The sequence below is a fragment of the Arachis ipaensis genome, chromosome B05 (genome assembly GCF_000816755.2).
Source record: "Arachis ipaensis cultivar K30076 chromosome B05, Araip1.1, whole genome shotgun sequence".
Classification (NCBI taxonomy): Eukaryota; Viridiplantae; Streptophyta; class Magnoliopsida; order Fabales; family Fabaceae; genus Arachis; species Arachis ipaensis.
In genome coordinates, this window is record NC_029789.2 from 3,946,712 (window position 1) to 3,969,002 (window position 22,291).

The following is a 22,291-nucleotide window of genomic DNA, read 5'->3' on the forward strand; positions in this document are numbered from 1 at the left end:
AAAGAAGTACGTTTATATTATTGTACCCAAAATTGTTGAGAAAATTTTGCGTTAGACTTACAGGTAGATGATGAAAAAAGGGTTCTAAGTAAATCCCTAGAAATTTACAATAATGAATTTATAGATACTTTTCTTAATGGTATAGAAGATAGAAGGATAATTATGTCCAATATTATAATTTTTAATGATCTTTAAGCGTAACAATTTATGGATGAAAGACTAAAGAAAAATGAAGAGTAAAGACTTATGGCAAGGAGAAATAATTAGGTGTTTTTGGAGCAGTGTCACGTATAGGAAAAAAAAATAAGATTGGATGACAATGATAAAGATGATGATAATAATATAAAGGTAAAATTGAAAAAGAAAAAGAAAAAGAAAAGGTTAACCATTTGTTGATTATAAAAAAAGGTTAATGATAAAGTCATAAAGGTATTTCAATATCACTCTTGAAATTGAATCAAGTTAAATCTTAGAGTTATTTTGAAAATTTTTCAAAAACAAAAAAAAGAGTTGAAGTTAAATACTTAATAGTCTTAAATAGTGATAATGATGCATAAGAGAAAATAAATATAATTAACTAAAACCAAATTCACGTATTAATAATATGAATATATATCATTGAAGTGACATTTCATATTTCACATTCAATGCAATTTGCAACCATGATAATGTTACAGGATATATCCTTTTGGCTATAGATTACATAGATGATAATGTTAAAGCAAAAAATGAAAGTTACAAACATATGTTCACCTTTGTTCAAGTGTAAAATCAAAATCAGACAAGGTTCCTCTACCACTAGCAAATTTCTTCATGGTGCCCAACGTTGGGGTGGCTGATTCTTTCTCTTCCAATGCAAAAGCTTTCCCACTTTGCTTTGATCCCTCGTTACAATTTCCCTTGGCAATCCACAGCAGAATCTTCTTTTCAGGGCTTAGAACAGAGTCGATATTCTTATGTATCTGGTTTTTTTGTAGGTTCTTCTGGTTCTTGTTTTTGTTCTTGTTCTTCTTCTTGCGCTCAACTTGTCCAATGCATGAGACCTTGGGAGAGGAGGGTTCCTTAGCACTGAAGCTTGTACCCCTTTTGTGGTTTCTTCGAGCTTCCTTCGGAATTATAGAAACTGGCGATCGACGAGGACTCAGACTCGGATTGCCCATTGAGGCTACAGGTTCTTTTGGAAGAAACTTTAAGAATTTGTTCTTAATTTGAGATAGTTTCTCCATTTTTTTTAAAACTGGAATTAGAACTTAGTGCTCCAACTTTCAATGGCACTTATATATAGTGTCATGATGCTAGACAACATAGCAGCACAATATATAGACGTCTAAACAAACAGACAAACAATTATAATAGAGAAATGTTTTTAGAATATCTTAGTCATTTATGTAGAAATAAACTATCTTTAAATTTCGGTCTGACTCCTAATGTCATATATAGTTTAATATAACAAGTCCGGTAATAGCATATTACATAAGAAAAGTGGAGGGGAAATTGGAGAAAGACTGAGAGTATAGTTAGTAACTTTAATATTGAATTATTGATCACATATTCATATTAGAGAAGTGGCGTGCAGTTATAGTAAAGTAATTAAGAGAAATGAAGGCTGCAGATCCTGTTGCCGGCAGCATAAAATATATAGCTTGGATTTTCTCTCATCTATAGAAACGCTCCACTTGTTTGGAGGCAGGAATTTAGGCATAATTAAACAAGATCTACAAGCATGTTATTACATTTTTTAAAATTGTGATGTGTTAGGGAATCGCAATCATATTTCAAAAGCACCATTTTTTTTTCGTGTTGTGTGTTCCTTCTCTTTGTTGTATAGAAAGTCTTGTGAGAATAGGTACAGAAGTCAGAACATCAGAAACGGTAAAAACTCCGATCTAAATCAGACAAATATTAATGTATCTCTTTCCTGTATGCCACTTCATAACATACCACTAATACTCTATTTAATCACCTTCCACTTGTTCTAAGAACAAGTAAAATAACTTGCACGATAGTTACTAAAATGATTATTATGCTTGCAGATAAAGTAGTTTCTTACACGTAAACATTACATTAATTATAACGATTATCATCTTTGTTTGTTCTCGCCATTTTTTCTTTAATCGATGACTTAGATCCACGACACAAGGGCTCTATGGAAAAATATGATCAACTGACATGACAACGGCCACTTGATTCAGTGGAAGATCAGAATCTGATTTATCGCGATCAGACAACGGACATCACTTTGCTTAAAGTCCGTATCTTACATTTGTTACAAACAGATATATTTTACAATGATCCACCATTAAAGGCTTAACATTGAACATGAACTAGAAGTGGTGCAAAGACACCAACAGAAAATAAAGCCAGGCTCAAAATGTTCAATTATAAAAGCAGAATTTGAAATCAGAGTTCCACAAACTGCTGCTAATTCTCAACAGGAAATCTAATACTTTAGGCAAATAAATACTATGAAAACCAAATAGACTTGATCATAGTCATTTCCTTGTTGCCTCGTGTTTCCCCGACCTCCTCATCCTTGGATATTTTTCCAGTGATGCTTGAATTTGCAGCAGTCACGTTCATATCACTATTCACAATTAGCCTTTTTAAATTAGAAAACTAGCAACAAGTTATCATTGATCCAAGGTTTTAAACCATGTTTTGGAAAATTGAAACATGCTTTAGCTAAATGTATTCTTAAACTAATGTCGAACTGGTGGATTTTCTGAATTATCAATAGACAGAAGTATATTTACTCCGCTTCATTTTAGCTGTGACAGTTTACCTCAGCGAGTGCTCCTATCATCCTTGTCACTTGTTTGTGGGGTGTATTGGCTGGTTGATGATGGTGAATAACCAGGTTGACTTGGTGAGTATCCCGTACTGGGGCTGCAAATGATAAAAAAACAGACACAGCAATAACCAACCAAGCTCAGAAATATGGCTCCGGACAATAACCAACCATGTTTGTATAGGTGCATACCTGTATTGTGGAGAGCTTGGGCTATAGTCCGGGCTTGCACCAGAATTATTATATGGGCTACAGAATATGCAAAATTATGAATAAGCCACATTAAGGGTATATACATATACAGAAAATAAAACTTCCCATTGGTTGAGTGGATACTAAGTGAAGTTCACTAACCTGCTGGGGCTGTATGTTGGGCTTGATGGAGAATAAGATGGAGATGTTGGAGAATATGATGGAGATGTTGGGCTGCAAAATATAGTTAATTGTTATGTATTTAGTTGGAGTAAACAGTTGTCACTATAGGATAAAATTTGTTTTAAATGTTTCCATTGCTTGACCAAAAAAAAATGTTTCCATTGAAAAGTTGCTGTCCAGAAAACCAGAACTGAAGTTTCAAGAGAATGACTCACCTGTAGTTTGGAGATGTTGGACTATACGGGCTTGACGGAGACAATCTAGGGCTACTTGGAGAATATGCCAAGGAAGGACTATACTTTGCAGACTGTGGATTGTAACTGGGAGAAGTAGGACTATAACTGGGAGAAGTGGGGCTATAACTAGGTGATGTGGGGCTATAACCAGGAGAGGTGGGGCTGTACGCAGGTGATGTGGGACTGTATGAAGGTGATGTAGGACTGTATGAAGGTGATGTTGGGCTATATGAAGGAGAAGTAGGACTATATGAAGGTGATGTTGGGCTATATGAAGGAGAAGTAGGACTGTATGCAGGGGATGTTGGGCTGTAGGCAGGTGAAGTTGGGCTGTAGGCAGGTGAGGTGGGGCTGTAGCTTGGTGAGGTGGGGCTATAGCTTGGGGAGGTGGGGCTGTAGCTTGGAGAAGTTGGGCTGTAGCTTGGTGAGGTGGGAGAGTATGATGGACTAGTAGGAGAATAAGCTGGACTTGTAGGACTATATCCTGGAGAACTAGGACTATACGTGGGAGAGGTAGGGCTGTAGCCTGGAGAGGTGGGGCTGTAGCCAGGCGAGGTCGGGCTGTAGCCAGGAGAGGTAGGGCTATATCCAGGTGATGATGGACTATATCCCGGTGATGATGGACTGTACCCCGGGGATGAAGTAGGAGAGAAAGCCATTCCACCAACATAAGGTGAAAACTGTGCATCACTAGTTGGTGACAGGCGCAGATTTGGGCTCAACAAATAACTTGGAGACATCAAGCCTTCATGATAGGGAGTTCCAGAAATTGGGGAACGAGCAGGCGTCATGCCAAAATCAAGACCATCCATATAGCTAGGTAGCTGGAGCTCAATAGCATTCTTAAGCATTTCATCATTTAGATACAGAGCACATTCTCCAGTTCCAATAGGGGCAAGCTGACCTAACATAATATTTTCAGTGACTCCCCTCAAGTAATCAGTCTCGGCATATACTGCAGCATCAAGGAGAATGTCAACTGTCTCTTCAAATGAGCATCTCATCATTGGCCCGGTATCATTCCTGTTGATACCATGACGTGTAATAGCCATCAAATGCCCCCGATAAGTCATGGTATCACAAAGAATAGCCAGATGCCTGTAGTTCACATAAGAACCATCAAAAGAAATGACAACACGCAGTTCATCAAGCAGAGCTTTTCGGACTGCCTCAATTCCAAGAACTTCGATAACTTCAATCAAATGGTTGCTTGTGGTCCTCTTGGCATCAACATGCTCATGGCACATCACAGCTAAAAGATTGACACCTTCTGTATCAAGTGCCCATTCCTCATGAGTTTTAAAACCTTCAATCTCGTCAAATTTCTGAACTTTGGTGGGTTTTATAAAAACTTTGTTGATGTCTGGAATGCCACGTAAGGTCATTTCAGTCAGCATGTTGCTTTCTATTTTCTTTAAGAAAACATCATCTTCAGCCGACTCATCCTGAATCTCTCCCTTGGGAGCTTCATCATTCATAATACGGATACGAAGTATAAGCTTTTCAGCATTGTCATCATTAAAAATACATTGCAGATCAGAATCAAATTCAAGGTTAATCTTCTCAGCAATGTCAGCCATACTCAACTTCTTATCCACCATCATTTCACGATTCAGTTCTATGCGAAGCAACCAAGGTGACATTTTATCAAGAGGAACTTCTTCATCGGGCATTTCAAAGTAAGACTTCACAAAATCAACATCTTCTTCAATTATTGTACTCTGGGGGTCTGGATCATACCAAACCTCTGTAGCCTGAGTCACACTCCTAAGAGTAGTATATTCTAAAGCACACTGCACACCCTTGGCCCTTTCTTTAGTCTTGCCAGTCTCGGGATTCAAAAATACCGACAAAGAAGGTGTTTTGATCCTCTTTGCAACATTAATGATTTCCCTTAACCTCGGAACACCAAGTGTAACGTTCTTAGCACTAACACCAGCATAGTGGAAGGTGTTGAGAGTCATCTGAGTAGCAGGCTCACCAATTGATTGCGCTGCTACACAACCAATCATTTCCCCAGAGGCTACAAGTGACTGCAGGAACCTTGATTCTATTTCTCCCACTAGCCACTCAAATGCCTCACGAGAGAGCCTATGTTCTTCCAAAACACGTTTACTAGCAAAAGTGCTGCGGAGCAAAATATTGAACAAGAGGGTAGCATTCTTCTGAGCTTCTTGACTCAAGGGATCTTCACCTGGAACAACCTTAAGTCTCTCTTGTAGCTTATCAATAGCTTCCACGACTTCCATTGGATGCATATCAGAAGGCCTTCGGAAGTCAACCTTGAACATCTTCTGAGCATTCCAGATAAGCCTCCTTAGATTAACAGGTAGTGGCAGAGAACTGTCACCAGTAGTGGCTATCTCAGTTGCAAGTTGAAGTCTATCATTTTCAAGCTTTTGAACTTCAGCCTCAAACACATTGCGAAACTCTCTGATGGTTTTCAAGTCTTCTATAGGCTCTTCTAGCATGTAAGTGGGCCTCCAGTTTTCATCATCAAACTCATACTTAAAGGCCCTCTCAAATTCTGACTTCTTCATTTTCAGTGAATCCAACTTCTGTGTTTCTATCCAAACTGCATCCATACCATCTTCTCCATAAAGAAATTGTATAACATCTCCCAAAGAGTTCCTAACTGTCCCATCATACTTAACCATGATGTCTTCCATAGCCTTCACAAGCCGTCTCTGGATGTACCCAGTTTCAGAAGTCTTCACTGCAGTATCAATAAGACCTTCTCGACCTCCCATGGCATGGAAAAAGAACTCCTGAGGGGTAAGTCCACGGAGATATGAGTTCTCCACAAAGCCACGACTTTCAGGCCCATAATCATCTTTTGTAAAGTGGGGCAGTGTCCGATCTATAAACCCATATGGAATTCTCTTCCCCTCAACATTCTGCTGTCCCACACAAGCAGTCATCTGAGATATATTGATAAAACTTCCTTTGGAGCCTGCTGTGACCATTGCTTTTAGATTATTGCTCTCGGATAAACTTCTTTGTGCACTGTTTCCAGCATCATCTCGAGCTTTATTCAGTGCCTAAAATCATCAACACAACATAAGATTCAAACAAAGCAAATTCACTGACATAGCAAAATGACAGCCAATATAATGGAATTACCTGATTCACTCTATTTTCAAAGGTATCCATCATTGTCCGACCAGGTTCAGGGTCCAGATTTTTTTCTTGAGCCTTCCTAATGAGTTGCTTCACTTCCTCCTTAGCCTTTGATATAGTCTGGTTAATAACCTCCATAGTCGAAGCATCAGCAATTGTATCACCAATTCCCATGCTAAACGCATTCTGCAAAAGCCAGTAGTTTACAAGCCACTGAGTATGGCCAAGAAATTTACGAGCTGCATCAGGGCCAACCTCTTCCCTGTATTCGAGCAGAGAGTCAGTTGCAGGGGAAAAACAAAAAGGAAAGCAATTGAATATGACAGTCTCCCCAGAGCCAAACAAAATTTTCATAAATATAGTTGGAACATTTCATTTTCACCCCTCTTTACAAAAAAGTTGAAAAGGTGCTTATTGATTGTTGTTAAGGTGAATGGGACACATGATATACCACAGCTAGTAATTTCAAAAGGCATATGTATCATTATTGTATGCTGGAGCTGCATACCAGATGACGTGAATTAGACTTCCAGTAGATGTACCAAGTGTCTTTTTGCAAAGAGTTCCAGTAAGTAATTCTCCCTTCTCAATTCTGACCAAGGTATCCCCAGGGGTTATGGATCCCCGTTCACTATCATTGTGCCAGCTTGAAACTCTTGTTAAATTTATTTGTTTAGGAATGATGAGATTGAAAACTTGTTTCCCAGTCCACAATGGCTCTGGCTTCAATATTGTAGGAGTCGGAACTTTCCCATCAAAATCTTCCCACCACATCAAAATGTTCATAAAAACATCCTGTAAAATAAAATCATGTGTCAGACTTCTGAGTTCTGAATAACTTGTACAACAACCACAATACTAAAGTCAATTGCAGCTAAAGAGAAATTCAATGCACATTACCTTTGTGATGAAGGTATCTCTCTTTGTGATTTTTCTGCATCCTAAGAGTGTATCTTGCACAATTCCCATTACAGGCCTGTTTGATTGAGGTGACACAATGCATTTAGGCACCATCATAAGCTCCAACACCTCTGCTCTTGTTTCAAATGACTGAGGAACATGCATATTCATTTCATCCCCATCAAAATCAGCATTATAAGGGGAAGTTACAGACAGATTAAGCCGGAACGTAGAATAAGGCATGATTTTGATTCTATGCCCCATGATAGACATTTTATGAAGACTAGGCTGACGATTGAAGAGAACAAAGTCTCCGTCATTCAAATGACGCTCGACCTGAGACCACAACATCATTATGACTATTAGAACACACATCAAATATTAACCAAAAAAAGCCTAGCATATAAAAAATTCTGTAGTCTATAAACAATACCTTGTACCCAAGCTCTAAATGATGATCACTACTTTTCTTCAAATATCTGAGATCAAGTCTTTGCCCATCATCACGAATGATGTACTTAGCACCAGTTTTTCCAGGTGGAGGATGGGGTCCATACTCAACAAGTTCCTTCAACCTGATTTTCAAGTTTCAAATAGGTTCCCTTATAAAATCCCCAAAATGCTTGAAACACAAGAAAATGGAAAAATATATCCAGATGACAACCTTTCAATGTTATATGGAGTCACAGTCTCAGGATAAGTAAGGTTCAGAGCGATACTCCATGGTACCCCCAATTGATCGATGTTAATGGTTGGATCTGGTGTAATCACTGTTCGGGCAGAAAAATCAACTCTTTTTCCCATCAAGTTTCCTCTAATCCGACCTTCCTTTGCCTTGAGCCTGCTACATATTGATTTGATAGGCCTTCCGGATCTCTGGGTAGCCTGCAAAGTAAAGGAAATCAACATATATGTAACTTCAAGCATTATCAGAAGTTTGAAATCAACTGAGATTAAAGGATGCATATCATGTCACTATTGAAAGGCAATCATACTCTTGGCAACCCAGGCAACTCATTGTCAAAATATGTGGCTATGTGGAACTGCAACAACTGAGCAAACTCAAGTATAATATGGGCAGGTGATCCATTCCTCTCTTGTCTCTTCAAATTCTCATTGTGCCTGATGATCATGGCCAACTGATGGGTCAAATCATCCTGTGGATATCAGAAACAAAAATGTCAGCATTAGAAACACAAGGATAATTGCAGCATAAGATTACAGTTTTCGAAACAAACATTATTGGTCGTACAATCAGTGGCAAGAGATAATTAGATAAAAAGGAGGAATTTGCGAAGACCACATAAAAAGTTGTTTGAAAACACTTGCCTCACTCCTTGAGGATGTGTCCATCATAACAGAAGGTCTCACAGGTGGAGGTGGAATTGGGAGAACTTGTAAAATCATCCAGTCTGGTCGGGCATACTTGGGATCCAAGCCCAATAATTTGCAGTCCTCATCACTTATTCTTTTTAGAACACCAAGAACCTTCAACAATATAACAGTCACCAACTACATAAGTCTCGGGCACCAACAGACACATCATATATTCACAATTTGAATAAATTACCCTTTCTGCAGTAAGAAGCTGCTTCCTTTCCCCAGGTTCAGGAAGCTGTTCCTGATCATCACTCTTCTTCCTTTGAGATTTGTACTCTGCAGTCATCTTCATACCATCGATGGTGATCTTAGGCTGCTGAGCACCACAGCCGCCACGGCTCTTTTTAACCGGCTCGTCTGTGTCGTGACCACCAGCAAGGTCAATCTCGTCACCACCTTCACACTTGCTTTTGTTCTTACAAGCATCCAAAATCTTCTTCAGCTTATTTTTCGGATTCCTAATCTTCGTAGCCTGTTTAAACTTATGGTCATTCTGCACCAAACAAAATATAAGCATCAAACATCATCTTCCCGTACACTCACAATAAAGATAACATTAAACAAACTTTCATATAAACATTCATATCTAATTCCAGCTATTAAACGTCAACAACAGTTCACAATCGAATTGGAACACAGCTTCAGTTAATAAAAGACCTCATCGGCTAAAATCTTGGAGCAGTTGAAGCAAACACAACGCATTATGGAGAGAACCGTCTTCATAAATCCAATGTGAAACATTGGCTTAGCCAGCTCCAAGTGACCGAAATGCCCCGGGCACTCGGCCATACCAGCCGTGCAAGTCTCACACTTCAACTTCTTATCAATGGTTCCAAGGCGAGGGTCGCTCAACCCTCCAACTTTGGGTTTCCCCCTCTCCGTAGTCTCGCCGTGCTCAATTTGCACCACAGACATTTGTCTCTGCAAAAAACAAACCAAGAAAATTTTTAAAAAATATATAATTATAGTAACAACAATATAAGCTCAAAATAAACGCTCTTTTCGATTTCTGAAATTCGCAGAGGAGAAATCAGAGTCAAAGGAAAACAAGTTTACAATCTCGTCGGGGCTGATAATTCCGAACTGAACCCTTCGGACTTTGGCGACCTCCGCCGGAGAATAAGGGAACCGAATATCCATGGCGGTGGTGGGGAATGTGGAATTTGTTGCTTCTAGGGTTTCAGAGGAATTGTTTGCTGATTAAACTTCGAATAGCGATGGTAATGATAATAGTGCAATAGCGCTCAGTCTTTTTCAGTTACTGGGTGTTCAAGGCGCGAATCAGATTTAGAGATCGCTGCGAAAACCCTCTTTCTCTCTCTATTGCAGATCAGAGGATTTCTCCTCGCATGGTAGAGAATGAAATTGGGAGCCCTAGCCCTGTATTTATAGACGGAGGGTCACGGTATCCTACGCGTATTTTCTATCGTGCGCTGCATTGCGCAGTTGACCGACTTTTATGTATCCCTTGTGGGCTACTGGGCTTGTGCAAATGGGTGTGTATAAAATAATTACAAATTTCTTACCAAAAAAAAAAATAATAATTACAAATTTGCAACTAAAACTTTAGTTAAGTAGCTATATATGCCTTGTTTTTTAATAGGCTGTATTTGGATTTAAATCTTAACAATAGTCAAATAATAAATAGAATTTTTTTGTGTGTGGTATATGTGAGTGTATCTTAAAATTAGAAATTGTCCAATTCATTCGTCAAAAAAAAATATTTAAACAAAATATTTTTCGAAAATATTTGGACTTGTATTAATAATTTAAAAATATCAAGAGTCAAATTCAAACTTTACCGTATTTTTATTAAACTTTAACATCAAAATAACAATTACATTCTGATATATTCTCAAATAATTTAATTGAAATAAATTTTGACCTTTTTTAAAATAAGATATGTAAGATACTGATATAGGACTATGATATATTTTAAATGTATGTTTAGACTAGTGATTATACACCAAACATATAATTATGTTCTACATTTCGTAGGAATTATTATGGTTTTTTAAAGGATGGCTAAATAAGATAATAATATCTTGTATATGAGTGTTGAGTCAAAAAGATAAAGCTTGAAAGAATATTTTAATGAATTTTTCATCTTTTTAAATTAAACTGAGATAAATTGACTAAATTTGAAGTATAAAAATAATTACAAATGTTGAAATAAATTAAATTAGATATATATTTACTAATGTCATGTGTAATGAGTTCTTTTTTAACACCTTTTAATAAAAAATGTTCGAGATATTGTTACTTTAACTTGTGTGATTCAACTTTATTTCTTTTATTATTTTAGCTAAAAAACCTTTAAATAAGGAAAATACCTAAAATTATTTCCAGAAAACCGCCCTCAAATTTATTAGTTTGGGTTCAAAAGAAAAGTAATTTTACTAGTAAACTCTCATCATTTTTTTTTGTTTTAGCTCTTACGAAAAAGATTGATAATGTTGCCAAATTGTTTTTTTTTTTAATGAAAAATTGTATTTGTTTTTATTTGTATGTAAACCATTAATTGTATGGTTTTGATAACCAAACAACTTATCCAATTGATAGTTATTTGATTATTAGGGGAATTTACTTATTTAAAATGTTTGGAGAAAAATATTATCAGATTATAACTTTTAAAGATTCAAACGCAAATACAACTTTTGTAATTATATATAAACTGTGATAGGATATTACGGAATAGGTTCCACATAAACTGCTACATCTTGACGCGGTTTAGTGGTTTACGTTGAAAGTGATGCGTAAAAAAATCGCGGCATTCTTTAGCAGTTTCTTCAAAAATTGGATGCCTATAAAATCTGCTTGAGGCAGTAGCGGATTATACATTTGGAGAATTTCAACCTTTTGTAGAAAGAGAAAGTAGTGAGAAGATAGAGAGAAAAAGTTGGAGATAGTTTGAGATTTTTGGAGCAATCTCTTCAAGTGGGACCATGGTGGACGAAGGGCGCTTATACTGACTCGATGGTGTTGCTCACTGTAAATCCCGAGTAATTAGTAAATAATTAACCAATAAATTAATTATTATTTAAATAAATAAAAAAATTAAATTTTATAGTTTTATGGAGTAAAAATAATTAAAATATGAATTTTAACACTAATTTTAAAAATTTTGACATAAAATTGGACCATTAAACCAAACTGATTTGACCGGATCCAAACCGGACCCACGGTCCAACTATATAAGACCATGAATCAGCCTTCTTCCCCATCACATAATGAAATTACGCTGAACTTGGGGTGGGAGTAACAAAGGAGAACCCTAACCTAATTCCAATTTCAAATTCACGTAACTTTCAATTCGGAGCTCCAATTGATGAGCTGTCAGCGGCCACGCGTTCGTCTCGGAGTTCTTTTCATTTTTATCCAAACAAAGTGGTAAAAAATTCTGTATATTATGTCCAGTTTCTTTCTCCCTTTCTAAATTTGCGCTTTAGTGTAAGTATTGAGTGATTTTGGTAATTTTGATAGTTTAGGGGTATTCTAGCGGTGAATAATTGTTGGGTTTTGTCCAATTAATCTGTGGGTAAGGTAAGAAATCATTACTTTCTTTCTAATTTGTCAATTTCATGAGATTATGGTATTGAAGATTTGTATGTATATGGAATTATATGATATTAGGTTGTATATATGTGAAATTGAAATCAAATTGGCGAAGTGGTATACTTGAATTGGAGCTTTTGGTGGTTGGAACCTATAGCACTTGATTTGGAACCTTGGAGGCTTGAATTGAGGTGTTTGAGTTTGGGGAGAAATCGGCTAAGGTATGATTTTGGTTTCTCGTAGATAATATATAATGTTTCGTGAAAACATAGACTAGATGACCATAAGATAAGTTGTATGATATGGAAGATTGAGGTTTAGTGACTCATTGTTGGAAATTGTTGAGTAGGTGGTTGAAATGCATGAAATTATAAAATTTTTATATTTGGTTATTTTATTTTTTATTTAATTCTTGTGTTATTCTATGAAATTATAATTCGATTATTTTAGTTAATTATTTTTTTTTGTGACTAGAAAATAATAACAAAATAAATAAAACAGAGAAAACAAAGAATAAGGAATTGCTTAAGAAGCAAGACAGTTTCGCTAAATGCTACTCTCAGGTTCCTTCTAAGGCAACGAAAATTTCACTTGGTGAGTATGAGTTCTCATCGCCATCTTTGCCATGATGTCTACTACTTTATTTGCATCTTTCAAAATCAACTGGAGGTTAACACACCATTTTCAAGACATGATGTCCCAGATTTTCAGCACTAAAGGATCAACAAAACTAGAGTTATTATAGAATTTATTGACAAGAGTAAAGACATTCACACAATCTGTTTCACAAATAACATCTCTTTGTCCTAAGTCTCAGGCTAAAAGATACCCTTTTCAAATAGCAAATAACTCTCCTTGCAGAATATTACGACTCTCAATCGTTCCCAAACAGTTTTGTTGTCAACTTCCATTTCAATTTTTGTTAACACGGATAAAACCAACACGATCACCAGTATCAGGATAACTTGCATCACAATTAATCTCTTGAATTGTGGAGTCTTTGTCTATCGAAGGTTGCCTTTCGGATTGTGTAATGCACCTACTACTTTTCAAATGTGCATGCTTTCTATCTTTTCTGATTTGGTAGAAACATTTATGGAGGTATTCATGAATGATTTTTATGTATTTGGTGACACATTCGATACATGCTTGCATCACTTGTCGTTAGTTTTGAAAAGATGCAAAGAGACAAATCTAGTTTTAAATTGAAAAAAATGTCATTTCATGGTCATTGAAGGAATTGTTCTTGAATATCAAATGTCAAGTAAAGGTATAGAGGTCGACAAGACTAAGGTGGAAGTAATTGAAAATTACCACCACCCATAAACCAAAACATATTGAACAAATATAATTCTTTTTAGTTGTTGTGTAATTTTTTTGTGCACTGTTTAAAACACGACTTGCATAATAAATTACGTATAACTTGTCCTTTCTTTGACTTAGAATTGCGCCTATGATATAATCACTAGCATCACACATCAATTCAAAAGGTATAGACCAATCAGGAGGAATAATTATTAGTGAACACACGAGTTTGGCTTTCAAAGATTCAAAAACATGCAAGTATTCTTTATTGAAATTAAAAGGAGCTTCTTTAATTAATAAGTTACTTAATGATTTTACAATTTTTGAAAATTTTTTTTATAAACCTCTTATAAAAGCTTGCATGTTTTAAGAAACTTTTAATTGCTTTTACATTTATGGGTGGTAGTAATTTTTTAATTACTTATACCATAACCTTGTCGACCTCTGTACCTTTACTTGAGATTCAATGTCCAAGAATAATTTCTTTAGTGACCACGAAATGACACTTTTTCTATACCTTTTAAAACTAACGACAAATGATGCAAGTATATGTATCGAATTTGTCACCAAATACAGAAAAATCATCAATAAATACCTTTAAAAACTTTTCTACCATATCAGAAAAAACAGAAAGCATGCACATTTGAAAAGTGATAGGTGAGGTTACACAATCAAAAAGGCATTCTTTGATAGGCGAAGACTTAACAACTTTCCATAGACATCCTTTGAAAAGTTAAACTACTATTGAACTTTTAAATCAATGACTTAGTAATTGGAGTAATTCAATGACCAATTCGATTTTCACAACTTTTTTTTTTGTCTTGGGCTAAGCCCAAAAACCCTACCCGAACTCCAACCCACCTAACCCAAGATCCTAAACTAATTCTTCTCCACATCAACGCCACTGCAATTTGCTGGAATATACTCTCATTGTTATTGTTATCTCCCTTATTGCAACGAACATATTCAAGCTCCTTCTTCCATTTAATTAATAATTTGGATCAAGCATAGGTGCAATTGGGTCAAGTATGAATAGGTCTCTCTATTGGCGTCTCCTCCGCACGAAGGTCCACCACAGAGGAAAGAGGAAAAGCTCACAAGGCCGCAGCCATGCTTCACCGGCGATCTTCTTGCTGTCCATTCTATCAACCTCTAATTTTCTCCGAAATTTTGAATTCCATTTGGGCATTGCGTTGGGCCTGTAAAATCTTTGTTTTGACACTTGCAGCTTCCCTTCATCTCTTTTGATGATTCTTGCTAACTCCTTTGGAGGTCTCACACACCATTGTCGCCCCAAAGCTTTCAAAGAAGCCATTTCTGCCACTTTATGTGCCAGTTCATTACCCTCCCTTGGGGAACTTCTGGCTGGTTGTTTATCAGGTCGAATATGTCATTTAACACTGCATCAATCTCTCAAAGCTTGCTTCTTGATTTAATTGTTTAGACTAGTACTAAATTATCTGTCTCAATTAAACATCTCCCTAATTGCATATTTTTATACAGAATCATGGCGTCCCTCATGGCATGAGCTTCAGCAGCTAATGGAGATATTGTTTTGAAGTTCATTGTAGATCCAGATAGAACCTTGCCATCACAGTTCCTTATCACTGCTGCCGATGCTGCTTGACCAGTTTCTTTATCAAACGCTGCATCAATGCTAATCTTCAACCAACCATCTGGCGGTGGCCTCCAGGTAATTCGTTTCCTGTGTCTGTTATTTACTCCTTCTTTTACCTTTTCTTTCTGCTCTGTTGATTGCCTGAATTCTACTTCTTTGCTGGTCGCCGTAATAATTGTTGTCTTTGGGCTGAGCTGTTTATGCTGAAATATAAAAGAATTCCTACCTTTCCAAATAGACCAACTTATGAAAGCCAAGCTGTTGATCCTACTCTGTGTTCCACACCCATCATCAGCCTTCAATCTATTGACTATTGCTAGTAACCACTTCGTGAAAGATGTGACATTATTAGGGGTGGGAGAACATTGAATCTGGGATCCAAACCACACTGCTCTAGTCCATGGGCATAATAACAGTGCATGTTCCACTGTCTCCTCTGCCTCTTGACAAATGCTACAGGTATGATTTTTGACAATTTTCCTCATAAATAGATTATAATTCACAGCAAAAATATTATGACAAGCCTTCTAAAGAAATATTTTCAATTTCTGTGGAATATGCATTCCTCAAATTGTCTTCCATAACTCCTTCAGATCTGTACTTGATGATGCCTGATTTCGAGCTTGAGTTATCTTCTCTGTCCTTGCTAGATGATACCCCGTTTTCACTGTATATTCTCCGTTCGTCTTATATGGCCAGATCAGACTATCTTGCTTATTTATTAGGCTTATTGGTGTCTTCATGATTCTCTCGCCAACCTTATTAGGAAAGATGTTCTGAATTTTCCTCACATTCCAGCCCTCTCCTTCTAACAGGAGTTCCTTCACCTTTATGTTTCTTTCTCCAATTGGGAGTTCTAATCTCCCACTTCCTTCTATCCAATTCTCGTCCCATACATTCACCTCTGATCCATCACCAATGCTCCAGCAACCTTTCCTTCTCAAAAAGTCTCTCCCTTCCAAAATACTGTTCCAAATCCACGAGGCCTCCTTGCTCCTCTTAGCTTCCCAAAAATTGCTATTCGGAAAATAAAGAGCTTTGAGAATTTTTACCCAAATTTCATCCGGATTATTGATAATTCTCCAAGCTTGTTTAGCCAAATAAGCTAAATTATGTACCTCCAAGTCCTTGAAGCCTAATCCTCTATTAAGTTTTCCTGCCGTTATTTTTTCCAACTTTTCCAGTGTATACCCCTTCCTTTACCTTGATTTGACCACCAACACCTAGCGATTTTTGCACTCAGTCGATTACAAAAATTCTTAGGAAACTTTACTACGCTTATAGCATATGACGGTATTGCCTGTATTACTGCCTTAATTAGCACCTCTTTTCCTGCCTAATTCAAAAGGTTTTCTTTCCAACCCTCAATTTTGTTATCTATTCTCTCTTCTATCCATGCTAAAGCTTGGTTTTTAGATCTTCCCCATTTTGCTAGCAAGCCAAGGTATTTTCCCGGATTTTTCCAAGCTGAAATTTCCAAAATTTCTTCTATGTTTACCTTTGTCTGGATTGGAATAGCATTGCCAAAAGAAATTCCCGACTTCTGAAGATTTATCTTCTGGCCCGAGGCTTCCGTATAACAATTAAGGATTTGAATAATCTGGTAACCTCCTCTTCATTTGCCCCTGCAAAAACAATACAGTCATCTGCAAAAAGTAAATGCGTTAATGAAGGAGCATTAGAAGCTGATTTTATTCCTGAGATAATATTCTTGTTCTGGGCCTCATTCATCAAAATAGTAAACACTTCTGCCGCAATGATAAACAGATAGGGAGATAAAGGATCTCCCTGTCTTAAACCTCTTTGTGAAACTATCTTTTTTGATAATTTTTTATTAATTTTAATCCTATAGTTTGCACTCCTCACACAACTCATTACCAACTTAATCCATTTCACTTCAAAACCAAAAGCTTTGAGCACCTCTTCCAAAAAGCTCCATTCAAGTCTATCGTAAGCCTTATTCATATCAAGTTTAATGGCTAGCATATCGACAACATTTTTTCCTTTCCTATCTATTTTATGAAAAGCCTCTTGTACTATAATAATATTATCCTGAATAAGTCTTCCCCCTACAAAATCACTTTGTATCGGAGATACAATATTTCCTAAAAAACCTCTCAATCTTAACACTAAAATCCTGGATATAATTTTATAAATAAAGTTACAACAACTAATAGGTCTAAGATGATTTAGGTTTTCAGAATTCTTAATTTTAGGGATTAAAATAAGGGTGGTTTCACTAATATCATCCGGCATGACTCCATCATCAAAAAAATTCCTCACCACTTCACAAACATCCCTCTTAATAATATCCCAATGCTTTTGATAAAATCTACCATTGAGGCCATCCGGACCTGGTGCTTTCATACCACCCATACTGAAAACAGCTTTCTTAATCTCCTCATCACTTACATCGTCCATAAGGCATTTATTCATCTCATCTGTTACTCTTTTAGGAATTTTCTTGATGCACTATTCCATGTTCACCTTATCAGAGGCTTTGAATAATCTTGAAAAGTAATCCTCTGCTAAACTCAAAATCTCAGTTTCTCCTTGAATCCATTGCCCTTCATCATTCTTAATTCTGTCAATTCTATTCTTATCTCTTCTTTGAATAGTTGTGGCGTGAAAGAAAGATGTGTTTTTGTCGCCCCACTTAAGCCATTTAAGTCTAGATCTTGCGCCCCAATATTTCTCTTCTTGCATCCACAGTTTACTAATCTTATCCCTAATCTGTGCTATGCTATGTTGCTGATCTTCTGTGAACTCAGAGTTTTGTAACTCCTTTAGCCTCTCCTTTAACTTGATTATTTTCAAATCAGCCCTCGCAAAGATATTTCTGCTCCATTTTTTAAAATCCTCTTTACAATGCCTAATTTTTTGAGTAAAACTATTCCAGTTATATCTTTGTGCACTTATCCTATTCCATCCTTTTTGAATAACTTCTTTACATTCCTCGTGGTCGTCCCAAAACGCTTCATATCTAAAACACTTGTTAACTTTTTTAACTAGATTAAGATTAAGAACTAAAGGACAGTGGTCAGAGCTAATAGTTGGGAGGGCTTCTAAAGTGGCGTGTTGAAACATTTCTCTTCATCTCCAATTGACCAGCGCTCTGTCCAATCTTTCCATAGTTATAAAACCACCTCTAGGATTACTAAACCATGTGAATTTATTCCCCTTTAGATCAAAGTCCATTAAACAGTTAGTGTTAACAAAATTTTTAAACTCTTCCACCTGAGCTTTAGGTTTAGGGTGCAGCCCAATCTTTTCTTCTTGTGTAAGAATATCATTAAAATCACCTAAATAAGCTTGTGGTTCCTTAGGATTAATATTACTCTCAGTTAGTATTTTCCACAACCTCTTTCTATTCCTAAAAATAGGATTACCATACAAAAAGTTACAACTCCAACCATTGCTCGATTTTCACAACTTAGATGTTAAAAAAATTAATTGGGCCATTAATTGTTTGTGAGAATTCTTTTTCTTCTTATGGGCTGGGCGATATCAATTATATTATGGGGTTTTTTGTCATGGATTATACTATGGGTTTTTAAGTCGTACAAAACGGCGAATTTAGTTTATCAAAACACTAGTGGTCTGGATATATTTTTGAAAACTTCCAAGGCGGAATTTTTCTTTTTTTTTTTTAACTTTATCTTTTACTCTTTTTATGAAACTATAAAAACAACCGATTTTATTACTGACCCAATTTTTCAGCTCCAGTCCCTCTTGTCTTCTGCCTCCGTTGAAACTTGAAAGTTGAAACAACAAACTAACACCTCCACCTTCAACCCTTCAACACTCACGCGTTTTCGACTTTTCATCTATCTTTTTCTCTCATGTACAACGCTATTACCTTCCCCTCTTCTTCTTCTTCTTCTCTTTTCAGTCGCACATAAAACCAGCAACAGCAATGGCTTCCACCTACAGCTGCAAGCATTGCGGCACCAACCTCAACCTGAGATCCTTCTACGCCTTCCCACCGGACTTCTACTTCGAGGCCGGCAACAAAGGTTCCGTGTCCTTCTCCGCCGTGGACGCCGCCAAGCTCCGATTCGAGAAAGAGGACAAAATCAAACCTTTCTTCGAAACCCTAAACTACTGGGGCATCCAACGAAAGAGGACCAAGATGATCTGCAACTCTTGCGCCCATCTCCTTGGCTACATCTACGACGACGGCCCTCCACTCACCGATACTCCCGGTCAGTTCCACATGGGTCCCAGCCAGGTCATACCTCGTGCCCCCAGGTACCGCTTCAAGACCAAAGCACTCACCATTCTTCAACATCCCTCTTAACTCTTATCACAACTTTTTTGTATATTATATACTTTATATTTCCATCTTTCATTATCGTGTATACAAAATTAATCATCATTTGCATATGATTGCGTTTATTATACAGTTTATGCTTGGTTTCTGAATTCTGATTGAATGTCAAGTTGGATATGAATTATGTCTGGCTATCATAGTTTTGAGAGAATAATTCTAGATATCCTTTTTTTTTCTTTGGAGATGCATTAACACAGTCCTATGAATTTAGCATCAGACAGAGATTTTTCTTGAATTCTCTTATGACTAGTATGAAATTGACTGTCAAAAAACCATGTTCCCCATGTCCACGATCGTACCAAATCCAAAGCTGCTGCCAAAGAGATGAGTGTGATTTAGAACATTAACTTGAGTATCACCTTGCACAAATGAATCTTGCCATGTTATTTTTTCACATAATATTGTCATATGTGATCTTTTCACTATGAATTCATGTCTTGTAATATGTTTTTTGTCACATGTAATTTCTTACAAGAGCAATGGTACATGGCCATTAAATATTATCATTTTTTGCCAGTACTTAGCCAGCGATCATTTGCACCCATATTTCCAAACATTTTGCATACAAGAAGTATATAATTTGTACTTATATTTATTAGAGTTTTGCACACATCAATCAATACAGTTTGTACCCATGAATCGATATAATTTGCATCTACATTTTTTTAAAATTTACACACATAAATTAGTAAAATGACAATTTAGTGTTTGTGCTGGCCAAAAATACCAAAAATTATTGGTCCCCAAGAGTTTCTCTATTTGAGAAAGTATGGAGAGCCAATAGTTTTAGTGTACAATGTATACAATAGGCTTAAAAAAAAGGTATTTTAAAAATTAAAAATCAGATTTTTAATTAATTATTTAAATTCAGATTTTGAAATTTAAAAAAGTAGGATTAATAGTTAAATTCAAAAAAGTAGGATTAATAGTTAAATTCATTCACACTACATATGCTCCCTACACCCAAATCCTAACAGAGCCGTCACCTTCCATCTGCTACTTACACCCAGTCTGCACCTCATAGTTCCCCTCTCTTCTCATAGTTGGCGGCAACCATCCGGCGATCAGGTAACCCAAACCTCAGCACAGCCGTCCCCCTCCCGAAGCAGCGCCATCCCCCCTTTCGCGGTCAACGACGTCCCACCCTCCGCGCCGCCCCCCTCGCCGTCGGAGTCTCACCGCGAAACATTCTTCTACATTCTTGTCGATTGTATTCTCAATTTCTCATCTTTTGGTTGTTTCTTTCGTTGTGTGCATTTTGGGGTATACAAGATTACTATGAAACTCTAGCGTTCGCGGTAGAATATACAAAGTAAAACAGTTGGTCTTGGGCACCGAAAGGTCGTATTTTATATTTTTATTATATCTTTTATTCTTTTGTTGCCAACCGTTCATTCTGATTTCCATTTTATATTATAGTGGTAAAGCTTGTATAGTGGCAACTAGCATGCGAATAATCAAATTTCTAATGTAAGTGATTTATGAAGGAAAGGAATCCAAAGCACAAATGTTTCTCCTTTTGGGAATAAGAACAAGGAAAAAGAAAAATTGAAATGAAACTGCCAGGAAAATCACAAAACTATATGCATTATTCATTAATGCAAGCTTTTGCACATCCCTGTGTCACAAACCTTGAACAGTTAAGGTTACGGAGTTTTTTTGTCTTGGCAGTCCTATAAATTTCTTGTACATTAAAAACACAAGTCCTCAAATCTAGCATATACATATCTGGAGCTGAGATTCTTTGAACCGAATTATGATAATAACAGATGATGTTAACGTTATCTAAAGAAACTTGTGCAATTCTAATGTTGAAGACTCTGATACTGCGGAGGGATTGGATTCAATTATCTTAATTGTTTTTGGATGCTGGTCAAACCTCAATAAGAAACTTAGATAGTGATCAACCTACGATGTAATATTATAACTATTCTTCTTAGAATATAATTCCATCCCCATCTAATTTATAAAGAGAAATATTAGGTGGTTAACTAAAAACGTTGATTTTGCAGTATTCTCCTCTATTAAATTGATCGTATTTGCCAACAGAGTTGATTTTGCTTTATACGAGTTAATACGAGTTAATACTCAATTTGACCTTTGAAATTTGAAGTCGGATTTAATTTGACCTTGGCCTTTAAGCTAATTTCCGTTAACGACATGTTGATTCGGTAGATTAATTAAATTTCCAAATTGAGTTTGTTATTGTCATCTTTCGTAAGGATATTGGAGAGTCAATTAAGCTTTTAGAAAATTTAATAAGTCTTGGTCACATGAAATCTAGGTAAGGAGTTCAAATCTTAGTAAATTTAAGGTGCAAAATCAACACTCAATTCGCGGAAAGCAGCTCAAGAGTTAACATGGGTTACTATTGTAAATTTTGGAAGCCAAATTAAGTTAATTGTAATTTAGTCACACAAAAAAAGTCAATCATAATTTTAAGAGTCAATCTGAATCTAACTTCAAATTTTAGAGGTCAAATTGAACATTAGGACTTTAACCTAAAGTCCAGTAAAAAAAAACTAAAGTAAATTAGCTCATTCCCAAAGAAAACTTAATTTGGCAAGAAAGTTGATTTCGGTCTTTTCCTCGTAGATTATAAAATAGTGGTTCGAGATGAAATCAGGTAAAATAGTGATTCGATATACTTTAGTTTTTTTACTTTTTCTTTAGATGAAAAA

At 36.4% G+C, this 22,291-nt stretch overlaps 3 protein-coding genes across 4 annotated transcripts in view; 1 reads left to right on the forward strand and 2 right to left on the reverse strand.

Moving 5' to 3' along the window:
* On the reverse strand, positions 642-2,069 carry LOC107639982 (uncharacterized protein At1g76070-like). Its single transcript, XM_016343536.2, has one exon. It carries the CDS (start codon positions 1,224-1,226, stop codon positions 750-752), a length of 477 nt encoding a protein of 158 aa, XP_016199022.1. The 5' UTR covers positions 1,227-2,069; the 3' UTR covers positions 642-749.
* LOC107642539 (DNA-directed RNA polymerase II subunit 1) lies at positions 2,234-10,168 on the reverse strand. 2 transcript variants are annotated; one of them, XM_016345933.2, is made up of 15 exons: positions 9,856-10,168; positions 9,457-9,720; positions 8,990-9,292; positions 8,749-8,907; positions 8,415-8,576; positions 8,084-8,304; positions 7,853-7,994; positions 7,420-7,755; positions 7,028-7,314; positions 6,523-6,781; positions 3,379-6,440; positions 3,143-3,214; positions 2,981-3,037; positions 2,783-2,886; positions 2,234-2,584 (listed from the first exon to the last, which is right to left on the reverse strand). In XM_016345933.2, exons 1-14 carry the CDS (start codon positions 9,937-9,939, stop codon positions 2,784-2,786), a joined length of 5,511 nt encoding a protein of 1,836 aa, XP_016201419.1. In that variant the 5' UTR covers positions 9,940-10,168; the 3' UTR covers positions 2,234-2,584; position 2,783. The 2 variants fall into 2 exon arrangements, with proteins under 2 accessions (XP_016201419.1, XP_020978520.1); XM_021122861.1 differs by having other exon boundaries at positions 2,239-2,599; positions 9,856-9,939.
* Positions 19,004-22,291, forward strand: part of LOC107642543 — a 30,084-nt gene continuing 26,796 nt past the window's right edge. The window contains exon 1 of the mRNA XM_016345937.2: positions 19,004-19,582. Within this exon, the coding sequence (XP_016201423.1) occupies positions 19,194-19,577 (384 nt within the window). The 5' untranslated portion in view covers positions 19,004-19,193 and the 3' untranslated portion in view covers positions 19,578-19,582. The remainder of the gene's footprint in view (positions 19,583-22,291) is intronic.